The 20,578-nt window shown below is 56.5% G+C and overlaps 10 protein-coding genes across 10 annotated transcripts; 5 read left to right on the top strand and 5 right to left on the bottom strand.

Annotated features, from left to right (window-relative positions):
- Positions 1–1,031: 1,031 nt before the first annotated feature.
- On the top strand, positions 1,032–1,685 carry PHSY_003944 (potential peptide N-acetyl transferase; the record flags this gene model as incomplete). Its single annotated transcript, XM_012334561.1, has 1 exon — positions 1,032–1,685. One exon carries the CDS (start codon positions 1,032–1,034, stop codon positions 1,683–1,685), a length of 654 nt encoding a protein of 217 aa, XP_012189951.1.
- Positions 1,686–1,756: 71 nt separating this feature from the next.
- PHSY_003943 (aspartate aminotransferase) lies at positions 1,757–5,948 on the bottom strand (the record flags this gene model as incomplete). Its single annotated transcript, XM_012334560.1, has 4 exons — positions 1,757–3,465; positions 4,223–5,055; positions 5,215–5,692; positions 5,870–5,948. 4 exons carry the CDS (start codon positions 5,946–5,948, stop codon positions 1,757–1,759), a joined length of 3,099 nt encoding a protein of 1,032 aa, XP_012189950.1.
- Positions 5,949–6,377: 429 nt separating this feature from the next.
- Positions 6,378–7,775, bottom strand: PHSY_003942 (hypothetical protein; the record flags this gene model as incomplete). Its single annotated transcript, XM_012334559.1, has 1 exon — positions 6,378–7,775. One exon carries the CDS (start codon positions 7,773–7,775, stop codon positions 6,378–6,380), a length of 1,398 nt encoding a protein of 465 aa, XP_012189949.1.
- Positions 7,776–8,581: 806 nt separating this feature from the next.
- Positions 8,582–9,052, top strand: PHSY_003941 (ribosomal DNA transcription factor; the record flags this gene model as incomplete). Its single annotated transcript, XM_012334558.1, has 1 exon — positions 8,582–9,052. One exon carries the CDS (start codon positions 8,582–8,584, stop codon positions 9,050–9,052), a length of 471 nt encoding a protein of 156 aa, XP_012189948.1.
- Positions 9,053–9,482: 430 nt separating this feature from the next.
- On the top strand, positions 9,483–10,636 carry PHSY_003940 (potential maltose permease; the record flags this gene model as incomplete). The annotated part of the gene is made up of 2 exons (XM_012334557.1): positions 9,483–10,025; positions 10,469–10,636. The coding sequence occupies 2 exons, from the start codon at positions 9,483–9,485 to the stop codon at positions 10,634–10,636; spliced, it is 711 nt and encodes a 236-aa protein (XP_012189947.1).
- Positions 10,637–10,720: 84 nt separating this feature from the next.
- PHSY_003939 (hypothetical protein) lies at positions 10,721–13,294 on the top strand (the record flags this gene model as incomplete). Its single annotated transcript, XM_012334556.1, has 1 exon — positions 10,721–13,294. One exon carries the CDS (start codon positions 10,721–10,723, stop codon positions 13,292–13,294), a length of 2,574 nt encoding a protein of 857 aa, XP_012189946.1.
- Positions 13,295–14,099: 805 nt separating this feature from the next.
- Positions 14,100–15,707, top strand: PHSY_003938 (hypothetical protein; the record flags this gene model as incomplete). The annotated part of the gene is made up of 1 exon (XM_012334555.1): positions 14,100–15,707. One exon carries the CDS (start codon positions 14,100–14,102, stop codon positions 15,705–15,707), a length of 1,608 nt encoding a protein of 535 aa, XP_012189945.1.
- A 183-nt stretch (positions 15,708–15,890) lies between these two features.
- PHSY_003937 (hypothetical protein) lies at positions 15,891–16,757 on the bottom strand (the record flags this gene model as incomplete). Its single annotated transcript, XM_012334554.1, has 1 exon — positions 15,891–16,757. The coding sequence occupies one exon, from the start codon at positions 16,755–16,757 to the stop codon at positions 15,891–15,893; it is 867 nt and encodes a 288-aa protein (XP_012189944.1).
- Positions 16,758–17,217: 460 nt separating this feature from the next.
- Positions 17,218–17,505, bottom strand: PHSY_003936 (tripeptidyl peptidase; the record flags this gene model as incomplete). Its single annotated transcript, XM_012334553.1, has 1 exon — positions 17,218–17,505. The coding sequence occupies one exon, from the start codon at positions 17,503–17,505 to the stop codon at positions 17,218–17,220; it is 288 nt and encodes a 95-aa protein (XP_012189943.1).
- A 526-nt stretch (positions 17,506–18,031) lies between these two features.
- PHSY_003935 (hypothetical protein) lies at positions 18,032–19,645 on the bottom strand (the record flags this gene model as incomplete). The annotated part of the gene is made up of 1 exon (XM_012334552.1): positions 18,032–19,645. The coding sequence occupies one exon, from the start codon at positions 19,643–19,645 to the stop codon at positions 18,032–18,034; it is 1,614 nt and encodes a 537-aa protein (XP_012189942.1).
- Positions 19,646–20,578: the final 933 nt, after the last annotated feature.

The following is a 20,578-nucleotide window of genomic DNA, read 5'->3' as shown; positions in this document are numbered from 1 at the left end:
CGGGAAAGGCAAGGAAGGGTGCAGACCAAGGGTTCCGAGCTGCGCTCGCAGTTTGCCTCGGCTAGAGCCATGCAAGGATGACAAGGTTTTGTGTTTGAGTTGGACAAGGTGCTGCTGGGACCGAGCTGAGGGGCGGAGGATGAGCTATTTTTGGCATGGTGTCAGGTGCTTTCTCATTTGCTGTTCTTGGATCGGCATTTCCCTTTCGACGCTCGTTTGCAACCCAACTGTGCGGATGTGAACTGGCTTGGTGCGAGTCTCGTCTTGCCAGTCATACTCAGAGGCATCGCAATGTAGCGTAGAAGCAAAAAGGTGTGTCGGAGAGCTAAAACAAAGAATCTCCAAACTAGGGCGATGCGGGTGGAGGCATGCCCGCTCCGCGTTGCGGTGTTGGATCGATGACGACGTTGTGCCTTAATTTTGTACTTCCGGAAAGACAGCTTTGTGAAGCGCGCTGAATCGGATCTGCAGCAAGGCTCTGTCCCTCGATCCGTTCCTCCAGCCTCGCTCTGCATCGCACAGAACGCGTTGGACGGGACGATCCTCAATCCGGAAACTTCGACCCCACAGTCTCGCTTATACTGTTTTCTCCTTTGTTCCCTTGTGTCCGGTGCGCATTCCTGCCACGAGCTTCGAACCTTTGGCCAAGGGATTTAAGGGCAGGAACAGACGTAGCCTTTGTGCGAAAGGCACACGGGATCACGAGTCTCCGTCTCCGCTAGGGACGAGTGGTACTTGCAACTGAAAAGATTGTGGCGGCGTGCTATGCGGGATGCGATGATGAGAGAGCGTTGGAACTGTGTTGGTCTGAGGACGATGAGTGAGCATCCGATCCGTTTGGATGGCAGCTCCGAATAACCTTGCAACTGTTACACTCCTTGGTAAAACATTTCTCGAGCAAAATCGGGATTCGGGAGGTCGCTTGTCAAAGAGCGAACCCATGCATGACAAGCGTTGACACAGGACCCTTAGTTCTTCTTTCTTCCACCCGTCCTCATCGTCCTCTGCGACGTTCAGCACTACCGGACACCATGTCTTCACCCAACACCACCTCCATCACCTCCGACATCACCCTCCATCCCTACACCGGCGAACACCAGATGCCCACCATCATCTCGCTCATCGAAAAGGAACTCTCCGAACCCTACATCGTCTACACCTACCGCTACTTTGTCAACCAATGGCCCTCCCTCTGCTTCTTCGCCCACCATCCCTCCTCCCCCTCTTCGGCGATCGGAGTCATCGTCTGCAAGCTCGATCGACATCTCAAGGGACGTTTCCGACTCATGCGCGGGTACATTGCTATGATTTCGGTCAAGAGCGAATTTCGTGGACGCGGGGTTGCGAAGCGATTGGTCGTGAAAGCGGTGGAGGAGATGGTGAGGATGGGAGCGCAGGAGGTGGTGTTGGAGACGGAGGCGGATAATGAAAAGGCGTTGGGGTTGTACGAAGGGTTGGGGTTTGTGAGGGAGAAGCGGTTGCATAGGTTTTATCTGAATGGGAAGGATAGTTTTCGGTTGGTGTTGCCCATTCCGAGGAGCGCGCAGAGAGAGGTCGCGCGCGGGATGGAAGGTCCGCCGCAGACGGGGCTGGTGCAACCGCCGTACGCCGAGGTCGCAAATGAGCGGCTTGACGGCCAGAACGAATCGTCAGCAAATACCCAAATCGACCATAGCATACTCTGATACCCTGCATCTTCCACAGTCCCAACTCTGTATAACATTCCAAACAATCGCATCTGCCCAACTGCTATCTATTACATCTCGAAGAAGCTACCATCTCTCCACTCCGACCTTGCCCACACCGACGCAGAAGTGTTCGGCCGTCGCTCCACTACCGCCCTTGCCTTCCTCTCCCGTTCTGCAGAAACATCTCTCAAAGACATCCCCACCACCGTTGAGGACAGTATCCTGTCCGAGATCACATCCATCTTCCGACAACACTTTGCACACGTGCACGGCGCACCTGCTGCGGTGGAAGGTCGACCCGTGGAGGCGGTTGCTAATAGCAAGCAAGTTTTCGATCGAGGCTTGGAAGTCGAAGTGGAAGTCGAAGTGGAAGTCTTGCTGCGCTGTGGTGAGCCGCGTCGAGGTATCAGAGGAAGCGGTTTCATCACGTTGACCTGATTTGCAGCGGGTGATTCGTGGACACCAAGAGAAGTGTTTCCGACAGAAGGCAGGATGTGACAACCGACCTCGTCACCGAGGAGTTGTTTCAGCTTGTTGAGCTTTCGCACTGTTTTGACGATTTGCGTGCTGGTGGGTGACGTTTTGATCGACTGCACCTGACGAGGTGGCAGGGAGGAGCTCGCGCTTGTCTCTGGAATGACAGTGTCCATGGCGAGCTTACGTTGGCGTGATCGCCTTGGCCGTTCGATGTTCGAGAGCGACGTGAATCCTGCTGGGTCTGAAGCCGGACTATTCGTCTGCACCTTTTCCGACTTGATCTCTGAGCCACAAGAGGAAAGCGAAGAGCATGTGCTAGACGGCGAAGAGTGAAGCCATTTTGCATCAACCCCACAGCTATCGTCCGACGAACTGCTCTCCACCTCTACTGGTGCGCCGAATCGAACGCGAGGCAGTCCTGCCATCTCTCTTCCCCGCTTCGTTGCTTCGCTCATCTCTACCTTTGTTATGATACCATTCGAGTCATCGTTACGATTTCTTTCCAGCACCCTGGAACGAGCATCATCACCTCCCACTTCAACCAACACACTCTCCCGACGTGGACTGTAGGGAAAAGCAGCTGCATCCTCCATCACCATCACCCCTTCACCACTCCGAAAGCAGCGGTAGAATGCCGGCGATCCAACCACTTCCGCTCTATCCTCGAGCTCTTCTGCCATCCTTTGACCGGACGAGTTCGCGAAATCGATGGGTAGAGGGAGGTGTGATCGTCTCAGCGCATCTGGTGAGGAAGCAAGTGCCTGCTCTACCAACGCAAGCTTGGATTGGTCTAGGTCTAGTTGGAGGGGAACGTGGCGACGTGATGTCTTGGCGGTGGTGGTGAGGGGTAGACGAAGATCTGCGAGGTACTCATCGATCGCTGAGACGAGGTTTTCCGACTGAGTGGGATGGGAAGCAGAGAAAGGTGGAGACGTGCAGAAGGTCGACATGTCGGTGCTGCAAGTGCAAGGAGTGACGTTGGACGTGTCGATTGAGTGAGGTACGGTCGAAGTGGTGCTGGAGGTGGCGGGTGGCTGTTCAGGCCTGCGATTGGCGGTGGTGGGAGCGAGAGGGGATGCTCGGCGACTCGTGTCGATGGCTAGAGTCATTTTCATTCTTTTGCTGAAATAGGAGTTGATGATAAGTAAGAGAATGGAAGCTAGCGGCGAAGTAAGTCGAGGGGTTGTGCGAAGGCGTGCACATTTTAAACGAATGAGTACATCACTTGATGTGCGCTTGACCGCGGTAGCAGCATCGAACCTTGACTGTTGGTGGGTTGGCAATCCAACCGGGGATTCCGCTGAACCAGTTGCGGGTGGAAGAAAGTGAAGTACACTAGATCACCGACAGAGATCCAATCTTTCATGAGTCAAGATCCCAGTTCGTCCACCGGTGCGCTAGTGCTGCTACGACCAGAGGCGACCGAAGTCGGCTCGCCCTCAAGAACAGCTGCACTGCTGAAGCCAACCATCACTTCGTCGCTCCGTGGATTTTGACGCACAACCTCAAGCTCCCAACTTTCGATCCCCAACCCAACCTTACTCGTCCACGCTTTACCCATCCTCAGCTCGGCATCTCTGTACCCTTTGCGTCTCCATCGTTTTTGCATTCTCTGATTCGAGTATCGCGGGGGGTCGTCCTGCGTATCAGCACTAACCGCGACACCGTTGATGAAGGGTGGTAATGCCCGAGGAGCCGACAAGGTTTTTTTCGGATGCAGATGCAATGCGCCGCACCCGCCTCCTCGTCGTTGACAGGCTGTGTGGATATGCAAATGAAACATCTGCGCATCATTGGGTGGGGTTTTGATGTGCGGGCGCGGGGGATCTGTGCTCAGCCGTCCACATTCCTACACCATCTGCGCAGATCTCGTCGTCGCGTGGCAGCGACCTCCTCACTTTCAGGCGATACTAGATGCTTCACCTGTGAGCATTGACTTAGGATTTGACGAAGCAAGTGGGCAGGACATACAATTGCCTTTTTATCCGCTCTACAATCGACGCTCGGATCGTACCTCACATCCGACCACACTGGTCACTTGAAAGTGACGCCCCAACCTGCGCCCTTTTTCTCCCACAACTCGCTCAAGATGGCCAACCTCTCCGGCAATTTCGCCAACTTGTCCGTGGAGACGTTTGCCACCGAGACGCGTAGTCTGGAACCTGATGAAATTTCCGATACCGAGTCGGAGCCCGCAGGCATGAAGAAGGCACCGGGCAGCGTCACGACGCCGACTAGCTCGGCGAGCGCTTGAGCCACTTGCTCCGACGGAACCTTGAACGGATGGCGAAGGAAGGCGTAGTAGGCGCCTGCGGATTCGACGTGCCATCCCCAGTCCTTGGGAGATTTGGCTGGGCTGTGATCTCGGGAAGAATCTGCGAGTGCACTGGCGTCCTGATTGAGGAAGGGCGGAACGGGTGTCGAGAGACCCTGAATGAAGGCACGCCTGCGTACGCGGAGCTCGTTGGCGACCTGACTGCGCCATTCGAGTTGTTGCGGATCCTCGATCGCCCACGCTACGGCTCTCTGCGTATCGGTACGTGGGGGAGACACCTGGAAATTGTCGAGTGCTTTGGCTGTGGGGCCAAAGACGAGCTTGTCCGCGCCAGATTCGTCCTGGGTTTTCTGCTCAAGGAAGGCAGAGTGTGCTACGAAGCCGCCGAGGCGATGGCCTGGGATGGCGTAGCTCTTGGAAAAGCTGAAGAGCTGGATGACGGTGCTGCGCCAATCCCACTGTGGATCCCAGCTCGACTCGGCGAGCCCTGCAGGTGCGTCCTCGAACAGGTCGTGTGGGCGCGCAAAGTTGTATGGGAGCGAAGGGGTTGCGGCTGAACCAGAAGGCTGAGGAGCGTCGTCGAGGTCGTTGCCTGTCAACAGAAAGTCGCGGTAGCTGCAAATATCAAAGTGGGGTCAACATGGTGATGTGATGTTCGAATGCAATCGTCAGCATGACTCGAAGGTCGGATGCTGTCGTGATCTCCACGCTCCGCGGAAACAAGCACACAGCTAGCGCACTCCGCGGACGCTGGCGCATACTCGTGATACTTACGTCTCGTCCAGGATAAGCGCCACTTGGTTCTCTCGACACAGCACGGCAATCTTGCGGATGAGATCAGGAGGATAGATTGCACCGGTCGGATTATTAGGCGTCACCAACACCACACCCTTGATCGTCTTGTTCGACGTTCGACTGTTGCTCGCGAGCAGTGCACGGATCATCTGCAGGTCAGGAAAGTATTCTGGCGGCTTGGTGTGCACTGCGGCGATCTGGATTCCGAATGCTGTCAAGGTCATCTGATGGTTGAAGTACCAAGGATCGCAGACGATGAGCGCATCTCCCGGAGCGCAGAGCGAGCTGGCGACGGTTGTGAATGCGAGGTTGCAGCCGGCAGTGATGCCGACGTTCTCTTCCGTGACCTGGTTCTTGTCTCCCTTGCCGGGCGTTCTGTAGACTCTGTTGATATCTCTCGCAACCGCCTGTCGAAGTTTGGGGTCGCCAAAGACCGGACCGTAGCCATGAGTGTGACCTGCGGGAGAAGAGACATTCTCCGGAAGAGACTCGAATTGAATGCGTTCGAGGAGGGCAGATGTAGGAGGGTGACCGGGTACACCTTGGGCTAGATTGAGCAACGGGAAGTGTGGCGACACATCAGGGGCTGCCAAGGGCGACGAGCTGGAAGGATACGATTGCGCCCATCGCGCACCGATCTGAACGGGCGGGTCGATGGTGTGGACATGCAGGTTGGGGTTGAAGTCGTAGCCGGGCGCGTTTGCCGGAGACATGCTGGATCTGGAGAGCGTTCGTGTGGCGCTGAAGCAAGTTGTGTGTCTGAAGGCGATCGACGATAACGAAGTATAAGACAAGCGCTGCATAGACTCGTGTATGCGTGTTTGCTCTAGCTATGCAGATGGTGATGAGAAGATGCACGGTTGCGCAGAGCAACGTTGTTGTCAGCGCCGCGAGTGTGCGGGGCAGCCGAGTCTAAATTCGCGGCGACTTGAGCGGCTTTCATTTTCGCCGACCTCTTCCCGTTGGCTGTCTGGTGTAGACGTGGTGGGTCAAATGCGCGAATGTCCGTCTCACACACATAGCCACACACACCATTCGCTCAACCACAAACATGGCCACAACAGACGAGCGCGGACGAGATGCTTGCAGGTGACCCGTGGCTCTTCTATTGAAAATCAGAAAATGCATGGGCGAGCTGGAACTCAGCTCACTTCCCAAATGGACTTGAGCTCGGGTCTGCCGATGGCTTGGATGAGGTGTGCTGCGTTTGCCTTTTCCGCAGTGTCGAGCATACAAACGGCCATTCCGAAGCGCTTGCATCGCGGCAATGCTTGCAAAATGCCAGCGACATGGCGAGACAGATCAATATCATCTGGCGAAGAGTGCTGTTGCTCGACTAGCGTCTGCAGCATCTCGCCAACCAGCTCGGGCTCGAGCATGGAGCCAATGATGTCTGGTATCGTTTCCGGCTCGATTTCAGATAGCAGTTCGAGTCGTTCCGACTTGTTTTTCCACCTTCGCTGGAACTCGATGGCAGACATTTTGCCTGGTGATGCCAGTATTATGCGCCTCGGCTGTTGAGGTGGTGGCACGACAGGGCTTTGCGAAGTTGCAGCTCCGAAGTTGAGCGCCGATGCTGTCTTTGCAGCGACGGGATTCTTGAAGCCATTTGCTTCAGCTGATGCCAAGGACGGCGATGTTGGAGCTGCATCCGATATTGACTGCACTGTCGTCGCATCATCCCGTTGCGAGGTTGGCTTTGCCACGGTCTTGCGTGTTGTCACTTCTCTCAGAAAGCCCCCTGTCTCGCCTGGTAGTCTGGCCGGCAGAGCGCTTCTCGAACTTTTCGGTGGCGATGCAGTCGTTATAGACTGATCATCGTCGGACATCCCGACCTGCTGCAGAAATTTCCTCGCTGCTTCGACAGAGCTGCCAGGCTCCTGTGATACCGCGTCTGCAATTAGACCCTCAGAGCCTTGACCGGGACTGTCTTCCACGCCCGACCGCGACCCTGTTTTCAGACTTCTTAGATCTATCAGCTTTCCTCGTTTGCTGTCTGCAGAGGTAAGAGCCTCCTGAGCCTTCGCTAGACCTGCCTTTGCCTCGGCATTCGTTGGATCCAGCTGCAGAACAGCTTTGAAATTCTCGATTGCAGGCTGCAACTTGTCTGCGCCGACCTGGGCCGTCGCCTTGCGATACAGAGCTTTGACATTGTCAGGTGACAAGACCAAAGCGGTTGTGCAGTCGCGCTCCGCATCGACAAACTTGCCCAGCTTGATGTACGCCATGGCTCGATTGAGTGGATAGGTCGGGTCCGTCGGATCGGCATAGTGAGCCACCGTGTAGTGTCCGACGGCGTCAGCCCATTGCTTCTTTGCGAAGGCTTCGTTGCCTTTTTGCTTGGCTGTCTGCGCTTTCACCTTGTCTGACTGAACTTGTCCCGCCGACATTGTCGCCATGCTTGGAGAAAGTGGTGATGGATGTTGGACGGACTGAAGGTCTTGGAAGAACACGGCGGCAGTCTGAGTATGACAAGGGAAAAAAGCTGGCAAATCTCCACTTGCCGGTTTTTCAGCCGCCCCACACCGCTCTAACAACATGGGGTGCTGTCACCGATCCATACCGTCTCGGATTGCCGGTGGACGATCCTAGACGTGCCTGAATTCTTGGCTCTGACCCCGCTTGACCGAAGCGGCACTCAAGCTACCTGTTGAGAGAAAGATGCGGATGTGTCAAGACAGCATCGACGGCCGGATGCTCTGGACCAACACCTTTCGGAGCAGGACAGGGGCTAGAAGCACCTCGGCTAATCCGTCAGCCACGTCCCTGGACCCTGAAAAAGCATCAGCCTGGACTCAGAAGATCGCCAATCGACCTTCGTCATGGCCGTGAGTCTGCTTGCGGTGAATACGCACTCTGGAGCAAAGACAGAAGTGGGATGGCGAGGGCTGAGCGAGAACGCTGGTCATGCCGACGCCTCGCTTGTGCATGCTTCCTGCCGTGTCGGGACGGGTCTGTGCTTCCCCACGCTCCCGAGCCCCTGAACGACCTGCATACGGCGCATCCGAAGAAATAGGGGTCACAACACTCTTGATCCACACGCGGCATGCACCATTCAGTCACGTCCTGAAGCATCATTGTGTAGCTTGATAACTGCATGAGTAACTGATGCGTGAGCTCAGAGGAGGCATTGAGCGGAGACTGGTAGCAATGAATGCTCGAGGAGGCAGGTATATGAACTGGCTAGCCTATTGGGCAGTCCCTGATCAGATCCGCGCCTTACTCTTCCCCCCATCATCGTGCGCTCGCTTCGACTCACGACATTAACGACTTGTCACGTACACCTCAACTTCTGAAGTATCCTTAGCTCCTGCACCCCTCGAACACCTCTACAACAGCTCGCAAAATGGGTTCGGTATTCTCGTGCCTAGCATCAACCTTCATCTACCTCGGCGAGTTCCTCGAGAACGTATTCCTCGCCATCGGCGAAATCGGCGCCGTGCTCGTTCGGGCCATCATTGGCATCGTCGTCAGCCTCTGTGACCTGCTAGCGGCCATCAGCTGCTGCTACCGCGTACCTTGGTCAGAGCGTCCGGATCGATCGTTCTACACCTACTCCACCAATACCACCACAATGGTCGCCAGCAGCAACAGTGCGCTCGCCACTGTGGGAGGCAAGCAGGTGCTGTCAAGTGTCTTTACCAAAGAGGGTCGCGAGCAGCGAAAGCAGATCAAGGCAGCCAGGATCAAGGCGGCGGCTCTCAAAGCTGAGCAGGTGGCAGCGGCGAGGGATGCCAAGAAGGCTGAGGGTGATGCACAGAAGAAGGCAGCCGGTACAGAGAAGAAGGGAGAATCTGCCATCACTGTCAAGGCATGAGCTGTCTGCGAGATCTGTCCTCAGCTACGATCCAGGATCTGGAACGTCGAACGTCCTCACGCACGAAATATACCCTCATAGCGTACAGATCACCGATTTTGGCAGACAAGACTGCTGAATTGACACAGTGTGCAATGTGCGTGCAAGCATAGCTCACTCAGTGGATGGTCTTGCCCTTGCACAGCTTGGGTTGCCGCGAAAGCGCAGCCTGCAAACGGCTGCTTCAACGCGTCATGTCGGCCACCAAAGCCGAGCAGCCAAGCGAATCAACCACAATCAAACCTTGCTGCGACACTGCTATCGCCGGATTTCGTGAGCGGTCTTGGAAGTCGCTTTGATGTGCCGAGAAGAGACGCCAAACGCCACGAACGAGAAATTCGCCGTCAAGCGAGGCCAGGGTTTGCATCCTTCTCGGAGAATTTTGGTCCGGATGGTCTTAAATTGGGCTTGGCGAGATTTGCAACTCTGTCTTGGAAGAACAAAGTGGCAGAGGCGGGCCGGCAGAAGTCTGTGCAGGAAGCAGGGCACGAGAGTGTACGGCGCGCCCTCGAAATTGCGACGGCAAGCAGCGCTGACGGATCGACCGTCCGGACGCTCCCGCTGCCGCTGCTTGGCGCTGCTGCAAGGCTTATCGAATCACACAACCAAGGTTCTTCCGGCTATCGCAATCCGAGCCGGTTTCATCTCCAAGGCCACCTTCGGCTCTCGAGACGAGGCTGTCACAATCGTGATCGGCGGCAGTCGTTCGCCGATAGGAAGCTCTCAAGGTCTACATTATCTCAGCTTTTGTCTGTCGACACAAACGTCCAAATCTTCTGCCGAGAGCGAGTCATGTTCGGAAGGAGCAGGAGTCGGAAGATCAACCGACGACGATAATGTCGAAGCGAACGTGCGCCTGATCGATGGCTATCACGTTGGCGCTCCTGAGCGGCTGACTCGCACTTTTCCCCCTGTGCTCTTCTGGCACACAAGGGTAATTTTGCAGCCGTTAAAATTTCTTTTGCACCCTTCATTGCACCTCGTGACAGACTGTGGTGTGCCGTCATAAGGCCCTCTTTTCTGCGGCGATCGGACCGTATCTGGGCCGTCATCCGCGTTCAACGCAGCGATTTCATATTCCGCTTTTTGTCCACGCCCATGATCCCAGAGAGGGTGCACCGAGTACGCTATACGATACCGAGCGAGCTACCTGACAGGCTGATCTTATCGGATTCCATGTCTTGTCTGCTGTTGCGGCTTTCGCCGAATGACTTCTTTGGCTGTTGCGAAGGGAGACGGTGAGCGTTGCGCAGAGGGGCCTCAAGCGAGTGTGTGGCTTGCTTGTGGATTTTTGGTTTAGGCGGACGAGCCGATCTCTTTGGTCATCTTGAAATCGTTCCGACGCTGTGGTTGCTGTTTGTGTACCGCTCCGTGTAGCTTGCCTGCAGCCTCATCTTTACCTCCTTCTTCACACCATCACACTCTGAATCGGCCCTCTTCCGATCGTACTCCCTTCGCTTCGGACGCAGGTACAACGACATACAAGACCTGAACACTACCATCCTACGCACTCGTGCTTGCGATCCCGGTGGTCGACGTCAGTAGAAGGATTCACCCGCTGCTCCGCGTTCCTCTTTCCCTCGACGTCTTCGACCCCTTTCGAGGTAGTTCCGTGATCGTCCCGACATCATGTTCCGCAGACCTTTGACCGCTGCGCCTCGCGCTGGCGTGCGACTGGCCTCGACCTCCTCCACATCCGCAGCTCAGCGCCGCACTTTTGCGAATCGATCCGTGCTTGTGGCTGTTGCACTCGCCGGCGGTGCTGCCGCTACCTACACTCTCGCCAAGCCAAGCCTCCATGCGGATGCTCCCGATACCGTGCCCGGCGACACGCGTCCGCATCCCCTGTGGTCGCCACCCACACGTGCTCAGATGCTCGAGGCGCTCAGACAATCCTCTGCAAAGAGCCTCCGACCCAACGCTTCCAAGGGCAAGTCGGACAACTCGAGTCTCTTGCCCCTCGCCAAGGACGCTAACTCCAGCAGTCCCAGCCCTGCTGCTTCGGAGCAGTCGGGCGGTGCCCCCGCTTCCCGCAGCGGAGACGAAGATGGCGAGGGCTTCGACATTCTCGTCGTCGGTGGTGGTGCGACCGGTGCTGGTGTCGCCGTCGATGCAGCCACTCGTGGCCTGAGCGTTGCCATGGTCGAGCGCGACGACTTTGGTGCCGGAACTTCTTCTAAATCAACCAAGCTCGTCCACGGCGGTGTCCGATACCTCCAAAAGGCCGTCTTTGAGCTCGACTACGAACAGTACAAGATGGTCCGTGAGGCGCTCCACGAGCGCAAGACGTTCCTCAAGATTGCCCCTTACCTCTCCGACCACCTGCCCATCATGCTTCCCGTCTACAAGTACTGGCAGATCCCTTACTACTGGGCTGGAACCAAGATGTACGACATCCTCGCCGGCTCGGAGAACATGGAGAGCTCCTACGTGCTCGGCAAGGGCAAGGCGCTCGAGGCGTTCCCCATGCTCAAGTCGGCGGGCCTCGCCGGTGCCGTCGTCTACTACGATGGTCAGCACAACGACACCCGCATGAATGTCGCTCTTGCCATGACGGCCGTCCATCACGGAGCCGTTGTTGCCAACCACACCGAAGTGGTGGCCATCCACAAGAAGCCTGTTGCTGGCAAGGCCGATCAGATCTGCGGTGCTCGCGTGCGCGACGTGCTCACCGGTGACGAGTGGGACGTCAAGTGCAAGTGCCTGATCAACGCCACTGGTCCCTTCTCGGACACGTTGCGAAAGCTCGACGCTCCCACCGCTCAGGAGATCGTGGCGGCCTCGTCTGGTGTTCACATCACGCTCCCCGGCTACTTTTCGCCGCGCGACATGGGTCTGATTGACCCGCAGACCTCGGATGGCCGAGTCATCTTCTTCCTGCCGTGGCAAGGAAACACGATCGCCGGTACCACCGATACTGCTGCACCCGTCGAGGCGCATCCTCGTCCCAAGGAGGAGGAGATCCAGTGGATCCTGGATGAAGTGCGCAACTACCTTAGCCCGGACATCAAGGTGCGAAGAGGAGATGTGCTCAGTGCGTGGTCCGGTCTGCGACCGTTGGTCAAGGATCCCGCTGCCACCGACACGCAGTCGCTGGTGCGCAACCACATGATCAACGTCTCCGAGTCGGGATTGCTGACCATCGCCGGTGGCAAGTGGACCACGTACCGCGAGATGGCCGAGCAGACGGTCGACCGTGCGATCGAAGACTTCAAGCTCAAGCCTCAGCGCGGCTGTGTCACCAAAAACACTCGCTTGCTCGGAAGCCACGGATGGACCAAGACCATGTACGTCAAGCTGCTGCAGCGCTTCGGTCTGGAGACGGACGTTGCGCGTCACCTGTCCAACACGTACGGTGACCGAGCGTGGAGCGTGTGCTCGATCGCCGAGCCAACAGGTCAGCGATGGCCGGTGCACGGCAAGCGTATCGATCAGCTCTACCCGTACATTGAGGCTGAGATCCGGTACGCATGCCGCAGCGAGTACGCTGCTACCGCCCAGGACTTTATCGCGCGTCGAACACGACTGTCGTTCCTCAATGCCGAGGCGACGGTGGATGCGTTGCCGCGCGTGATCGATGTGATGGGCGAGGAGCTGGGCTGGGACGAGAAGCGAAAGAAGCAGGAGTGGGCCGACGGAGTCGGGTTCATGGCGTCGATGGGACTACAGCCAGCTCGTGTGGAGCAGCTCAAGGAGACCTCGCTCGACCAGATGCGCAAGAAGCGCGAGTCTCAGCAGAAGGCGCTCAAGGTGTCTTCGCTGGGAGCTGCATCGTTGGATGACAAGGATGCGCTCGCCATCAGTGCGCGTGCGTCGTTCAGCTCGGAAGAGATGGAGGAACTGCGTGGCAAGTTCAAGCTGCTCGACGTGAACCGCGACGGCAAGCTGGACTCGAAGGATCTCAAGGAGGTGCTGCAGCGCATCGGATACTCGGACGTCGACGACTCGACGCTGCGCGGTATTGTGAGCGAAGTCGACTTTACCAAGACGGGTGCACTGCACTTTGAGGACTTCCTCGACGTCTTTGCGGCGCTCAAGGATGCTCGTTTGGAAAACGCGTTCACGCACATCTTGAGCGAGATGGACTCTCAGGGTCTGCAACCTGCTTCTCACGATCCTGTGGGACCTGCTGCTAAGGAGAAGAGCCAGCGAAGGGACGCTAGCCGCACCATCCCGGTCGAGAAGAGCGGTGGTGGCTGGTAAAAAGATCAACCTGCTTGTATCGACGAAAAGACAAAAGAGTAATCACACAAGTATTGTCAAAGTACAAAGCATCCGCTGTGATCGAACGTAGAGGAAGTGTGAGGTCTTCGCCTAGGGTCAGAGAGGCAGAGCGATCGAGCGTGACAAGCGATGGTGTCGATGTGGGTGAAAGAGAGGCAGGCGCCAAGGTCGAGGATGCTGTGTGGGAGTGAGAGCTGTTATCGGCCGTATCTGATGGTGCAGCTGTGTGACATGTGCGGACCGCCCCTGTCGAATTGTGAGTGGTGGTGCATGGGCCAAATTCAAGTTGAAATTCCAGAAAAAGGTGAGCGAGCGAGCGAGTAGGCGACGCTTGGATCAGCCAAAGAGAGCGAGAGCGACAGAGAAGAGACAAATTCGACGATTCGGATTGTGACGAAACTGACTGCACTGATTGCACTGACTGACTGCCAAGCTCGATGGCTCTGTCGCACAGAGCTAACTTAGCTGCTTTGAGCTTTGATCTCCACTTGAGACTCTTCGTATCTCTTTCTCCTCCTTCACACCTTCACGTCCCTATCCGCTTTGTCCCAACCATCGCTCCTTGCGATCTCGCACGACCAGTCCTGATCTCGACGTCGACGCAGCCGATTTCAGCTTTCAGACTAGGCCAACCCAGCTCTCAGCATCGACTCGAGCTGCGCCTTATCTTCAAGGTTGAGACCTCTAGTGTAGACATTAGAAGCGGTCTGATACCCAGCGTCGATCTCAGCACAACAGCAGCAGCACCGTTCGTCAACGCTCACCGTTATCGCCGCTACCCATCATGTCGGACCCACGCATGAGCGACCGTGAGCTCTTCGAGGTCAACGCCCAGGCCGCCGTCAAGAACTACAGCGTCGACCCTCGTCTCGACTACCGCACCGTCTCGGCCATCAACGGTCCGCTCGTTGTCCTCGAGAATGTCAAGTTCCCTTCGTACAACGAGATCGTCTCGCTCACCCTTCCCGATGGCTCGCGTCGTGGCGGTCAGGTGCTCGAGGTCTCGGGCAACAAGGCCATCGTCCAAGTGTTCGAGGGAACCTCGGGTATCGACGTGCGAGACACTCACATCGAGTTCACCGGCTCTTCCATGAAGCTGCCCGTCTCCGAAGACATGCAGGGTCGCATCTTCAACGGTTCCGGTGCGCCTATCGACAAGGGTCCCCGAGTGTTTGCTGAAGACTACCTCGACATCAACGGTTCGCCCATCAACCCTTACTCGCGTGTCTACCCCGAGGAGATGATTCAGACCGGTATCTCGACCATCGACACCATGAACTCGATCGCACGCGGTCAAAAGATTCCCATCTTCTCCGCCGCCGGTCTGCCGCACAACGAGATCGCAGCTCAGATTTGCCGACAGGCCGGTCTGGTCAAGCGTCCCGGTGCTGGCAAGGGTGTGCACGACGACCACGAGGACAACTTCTCCATCGTTTTCGGCGCCATGGGTGTCAACATGGAGACCGCACGATTCTTCAAGCAGGACTTCGAGGAGAACGGTTCGCTGGACCGTGTCACGCTCTTCCTCAACTTGGCCAACGATCCTACCATCGAACGTATCATCACGCCTCGTCTGGCGCTCACCACCGCCGAGTACTATGCGTACCAGCTCGAGAAGCACGTGCTTGTCGTGCTCACCGACATGACGTCGTACGCCGATGCGCTGCGTGAGGTCTCGGCGGCGCGTGAAGAGGTGCCCGGTCGACGAGGTTACCCGGGTTACATGTACACGGACTTGTCCACCATCTACGAGCGTGCTGGCCGAGTCGCCGGACGCAACGGATCCATCACCCAGATCCCCATCCTGACCATGCCCAACGAGGACATGACGCACCCCATCCCCGATTTGACCGGCTACATCACCGAGGGTCAGATCTACGTAGACCGTCAGCTGCACAACCGTCAGATCTACCCGCCCATCAACGTGCTCCCCTCGCTCTCGCGTCTGATGAAGTCGGCCATCGGTGCCAAGCACACACGTGCCGACCACTCGGACGTGTCGAACCAGATGTACGCCGCCTACGCCACGGGCAGGGATGCCGCGGCGATGAAGGCGGTCGTCGGTGAGGAGGCGTTGAGCGCCGAGGACAAGCTGGCGATCGAGTTTATGGAAAACTTCGAGAGCAAGTTCATCAAGCAGGGTGCGTACGAGAACAGGCACATCTTTGACTCGCTGGATATCGGGTGGGATTTGTTGAGGATCTTCCCCAAGGAGCAGCTGAATAGGGTCAGTCCGAAGATCATCAAGGAGTACTATTCGAGGAGGGCCAAGAAGGAGGGTAAGGGAGAGCAAGAGGAGGCGAAGAAGGGTGCCAAGGATACGAGGGATAATGCCAAGGAGGACGAGGGGAAGAAGCAGAATGGCGAGGGGAAGTTGGTGGATGATGAGTAGAGGGATTGGGTGTTTCAACTCCAAGGATCTCGCTTTCAGTTTTCTTGTTTCCATCACATCAATGAATTGTCGTTTGCTTCTCTTTCTCAGCTTGTCTCTACGCATGTTCGACTGGTGACGACGGTATGGGAAACCCTTGTCATGATTTGAATGCGCTGATGCAAGGGTGACATGCTACTGCTGTTACAACTGAGTCTTCTTCCTACCCGAATTCATGTACGGTCTCAAGACCCACTCTGTATCCGCGTCCTTCTGATCCAGCGTACCCTGTTTGATCTCGAAGACTCTCGCTTCGAACCTCGGACCTACTTCTGCTAGCTGAACCTCTCTATGACTCGTCTTGACGTGAACGTGATGTCTGAAACTGATAAAGTCGTCCTTATTGATCCAACTCATCGTTCTTGTAGAGTCGTCTTTGGGGACGGGGAAGAGGTGTTTGAGTGCTTGTTTGACGCGATTCCCGAGTTTTGAGGAGAAGTTTTCGAAGATCAAGTGGGGGTATTGTTCGGAGACGGTGGAGGAAGATGTGGATACTTCGTGTCGAAGGACTACGTTGTGCAGCGTGAAAAGGAGGGTGGGACCGTGGGGGAAGTGGGAGACGACCATTGCGTCTGGTACGCCACGATGTTCGTGCAACACGACGAGATCCGTAATCCCATTGCTCCTCGCTGCAGCGGATAGATCCGAGACCGTATATCCACCTCGATTCAACCGCGTCGAGTTCGGGAAAAGCAGTCGAACTTCCTTCGCAAACTGGGTCAGACGAGAACTAGGATCGCGCGAAGTAGTCACCAGAACGCGAGGATCGTACGTCCCCGAACGAGAGTACTCGTCGTCGATCGACGTACCCGGTTCCGCCTGCGCTGCATCCAGATTGAGGTCACGTCCGAGCTCGGTCGCTTCGGAAGACGAGGCGGAGGGAGGTAGTGGTTTCCCTGATGCGAGAGCCTCTCGGAGTTGCTGTTTGCGTTCGTAGATCTGTTTCTCTTTGGATTCGAGCGCCTTTTTGTAGATGTATTCCCGACGTTCGCGCGTTTGCCTTCGAAGCATGATTGCGAAGAGGTGGTGGATGTTGCTGCTTTGGGGGGCAGTTTTCGTTGGTTTCAGTCGTGGCCGTGTGGAAGCTGTCAAGAGCCCGATCTGGTGGTGGGTGGAGAGCGGGAGTAGTGTGCGAGCAGGACCGAGTTAGTGATGAGGAGGAGGAAGAAGTAAAAGCTGCTCAGCGGAAAGGGAAATTTTGACTCTAATTTGTGGCTCTGCATGGCTCTCTTGGGAAATTTCCAGTCCGAAATCCGTGATGTTGAAGAAAGAGTTGGATCAGCCAATGCTTACAAATCTCCTTTTTTTTGGGCAGGGTTGCAGCGCGGAAGAAATTGCTGCCCGGACGTTCTTGACCTCTTCATCCGACCTTTGATCTTTGTCGTACCATCATCGAGCTTGTGCCATCGTCGACGACAACGACGGATACAGTTGCCACAAATCTGTCTCTAGATTACGGATACATTCGACCCTAAGCATATCCTTGGAAGCTTCGCAACGTTTCGCACTCTCCTCTCTCAAATCGACACCGCTCATCGTCAACCTCCGAACTATCTTCATTTTCTTCCGGATCATCCTTCGCCTCTCCCACCTCCTCACATCCCCCCGCCATCATGTTCTTCACAGCCATCCGTCTCGGCTCACGCACAACGTATCGCGGCTCTCGCGGCTCTGGTGCCGGAGCCTCCACCCGCACCACCTCCTTCTCCTCGCCCAAATCCCGCTCCTCCTTCCTGCCCGCCCTCACATCCGGCACCATCTTCAAACGATCCCAACGCGGCCTCTACGACGGCAAGATCATCCAATCCGGACACAACGTCCCCAAATCCCGCCAAAAAACCGCCCGCACATGGATCCCCAACATCCAAAACAAAAAGCTCTGGTCCGATACGATGGAGAAGTTCGTCAGAGCAAGAGTCTCGACGAGCGCGCTGAGGACGATGGACAAGTTGGGCGGATTGGACATGTATCTGGCCAAGACGAGGGGGGATAAGCTGGGTGAGTGGGGGAGAGGGTTGAGGGATACGTTGGCGTTGAAGTTGCGCGCAAAGAGGTTGAAGGGAGAGAAGGAGGCGAGGAGGGCGGAAAGGACCGCGAGTTGAGGTATCGGGAAAGGAATGCTGCAGAAGGAGAGGCAGATATAGTGTACACATACGATTCTCACACAGCAACATCGTTCATCATCGACACACAGTCACACACGTCCACACATCCACAGACCACTTGAGAAGCTTCAAAAACGTCTTTCATCGACAACCCACTCGACGAAAAAAGGGTATAAAACTCTAACGATTGGCACCAGGCGTCGGAGTAGCCGTCCCCGCACCCGCACCCGCCTCCAACCTACGCAGATACTCCTCCATCTTCTCCGCCCCCGACCTCGTCTTGTGCAACGTCCTACTCGTCAACCTCGGCGAGGCATCGTTCTCCACCGCACCCGACCCCGTCGGCGTAGGCGAAGGCGATGCACCACGACGAACGACCCGTGCACCGCAATTCGAAGAAAACGAGGCGGACGTCTGACTTGACCATTCGTCGTGTGTCGAAGTGGTGAGTGACGAGAAGAGCGAGCTGCGTGAGGATGCCGCCGAAGACGGCCGTGCAATGATAGGTCCTTCCTCGTCCTCCGATGCCGCTGACGAGGCCGCATTGGCTTCTGTAGCTGGATTCGATGCTGCTGTTGACATGCATCGGATGGATCTGTGCGGCGGCGCAAATGTGTTGCTACCGAACCGCGATTCTTGCCCGTGTCGTGGACTGCGGTGAGAGCTGAGCATCGACAGTCCGCTCAGCTCCGACTTGAACGATCCAGAAGAAGAGGCCGAAGGAGTCGGCGAGCCACTCCTCCTTTGCTGTCCCTTCTGAGCCTGTCCGAGTGCGCGCAGATCGTCGGATGACCCGAGGCTGTGCTGATCACCCGAACTTTCGTTACGGAAGCGAGACGACAGCTTTTCGCCCGTCCACGTCTTGGAAGTGGCGACCACTTGGAATGGGATGCCGTAGGCATCTAGCCAGGCTTCGGTAGCGCGCCCATCGGTACGGTTCAGGTAGGTGGGCTTGTCATTGCTCGCTGCTTGCGCCTCTACCATCTTTTCTTGGAGATGATCTGGCGGGTACGCAATGGCGACTGCAAAGTTGGAGGCTGAAGACGCCTTTGCCTGGCAATACAGGCAGACGCTGAGGAGCTCGCGCAGATAGCGCGGGGCCTCCGCTGCATTGAAGGCGTCTTTGACTTGCACCTCATCTGCGGATGCTGCGCCGCTAGCGTCGGATTGCGCTTGCTGCTGCCTGGCTAGTCTCGCGTCTGCGATGCGAATCGAGGCAGCACGGAAATGCTCCTTCTGCGCAAAAATCCCGGGAGCAGGCTGGGTGAGCATGAGATCTCCATCTTGTGTGGAGATGGCGATCTTGTCTTCGAGCCAACGAGTGGCCTTTCTCGCAGCGAGGTTGATGGGTTCGTCGCCCTTCTTGAGCAAGTCGAGCGTGTTGATCGCCTCGAGCGGGATCACGACACACATCGACTGGTCGCGGCTCCAGTTGTGCACGCTCCTGAGCGAGAAAATGAGCACGCTGGCATCGACGAGCCGGATGGAGGTGGCCACCTTTGCGGCGTCGTTGTTCGTGAAAGAATTGGTTGCTGACACCGTGTCGGGCGACAAACCAGGACCGGTGACGGCTCGTGGTTGGGCACGCACTTGTGCGGCAGCATCATGACGTGGATGCGATGAAGTGAGATCGTGGTTGGGAGCGCTTCTCGTCTTTTGCACACCACGTGGATAGGTGATCTTGCTGACGTCTTGCTCGAGTTTGTCGACCTTGTCCTGAAGGAACATGACGCCCATGGCGTGTGAGAGGCGCTGTTGGCGCTCGGCCTTCTGTTGGATCGTCTCGTGAGGCATCGCTGGTCTGCGGTGTGCGGTCAGGAGAAGTGGGTACTGATCTGATTACGCCCGATGCTGTGGTAGAGAGATTTTGATGATATAGCCTGGTGACAACGCCACCGAGACCATGCTGACGATCAGCTGCAACGGCGGTGTAGATCGACGGAGATCTAGCGCTTCATGGTTTTCTCCTGGGAGAATGCGCTCGAAGATGCCTGTTCTCCGTAATCTTGCTCGGTCAAAGTGAGGCAGCGATCGATGAAAGCCGTGCACGTCGTGGGATGGCGATTCGGATGAAGCCGAGCAGCTTCTACGGGTCCAAGGGCGCGTCTTTGGATTGTAGAAGCGAGTATCCGCAATCAATTATAGCCTTCGAGATGGTTCGTGGTTCGAGGCAGCCGATGGGGAACAGGAGACGCGGATGCTATACGTCGGCCGGGGGAGGGTGGGCAGTTTGCTATAAGAAAAGTGTGGTGGATGCTGCGTCGGCGGGAATCGCTTATCCCCGCGGACTGAGAGTACACCCTGACTTACAGAGAGAGTCACGGCCAAAGCTTTGTTTTTTCTCTCTTTCGCGTTCAGCTTTGAGCTCAGCAGCTTCAGCTCAGCGGCAGCACCGAGTTTGTGGAGTCAAATGAGCTCGGGGCGAAGCGCTGAGTCTAACAGCTCCTGTATGACTCGTACGATTTTGAAATTGGCCGCTCGCCCACCCGATTTGGGAGACCACCCGATGGCGGAGTGTATGTCTCAAGAAGAACCGAGCCAAATGCGAGCGACGTGGCTCACATCGCACGAGCCAGCAACGCAACAACACAGTCCACGGCTCTGCTCTGCTTAGGACCGCAACTACACATGGCTCTTCTTTTGGTTGTCATACTGACTGTCATGCTCAAGCTGGCTACTCATCTGAGCCCAGATGCAGGCAGGGCAACATTGATCATGTATGTGTGA

This window comes from Pseudozyma hubeiensis, assembly GCF_000403515.1.
Source record: "Pseudozyma hubeiensis SY62 DNA, scaffold: PHS38, whole genome shotgun sequence".
Lineage (NCBI taxonomy): Eukaryota > Fungi > Basidiomycota > Ustilaginomycetes > Ustilaginales > Ustilaginaceae > Pseudozyma > Pseudozyma hubeiensis.
Note: the sequence above shows the minus strand (reverse complement) of the source record. Positions and strands in the feature narration are given on the sequence as shown.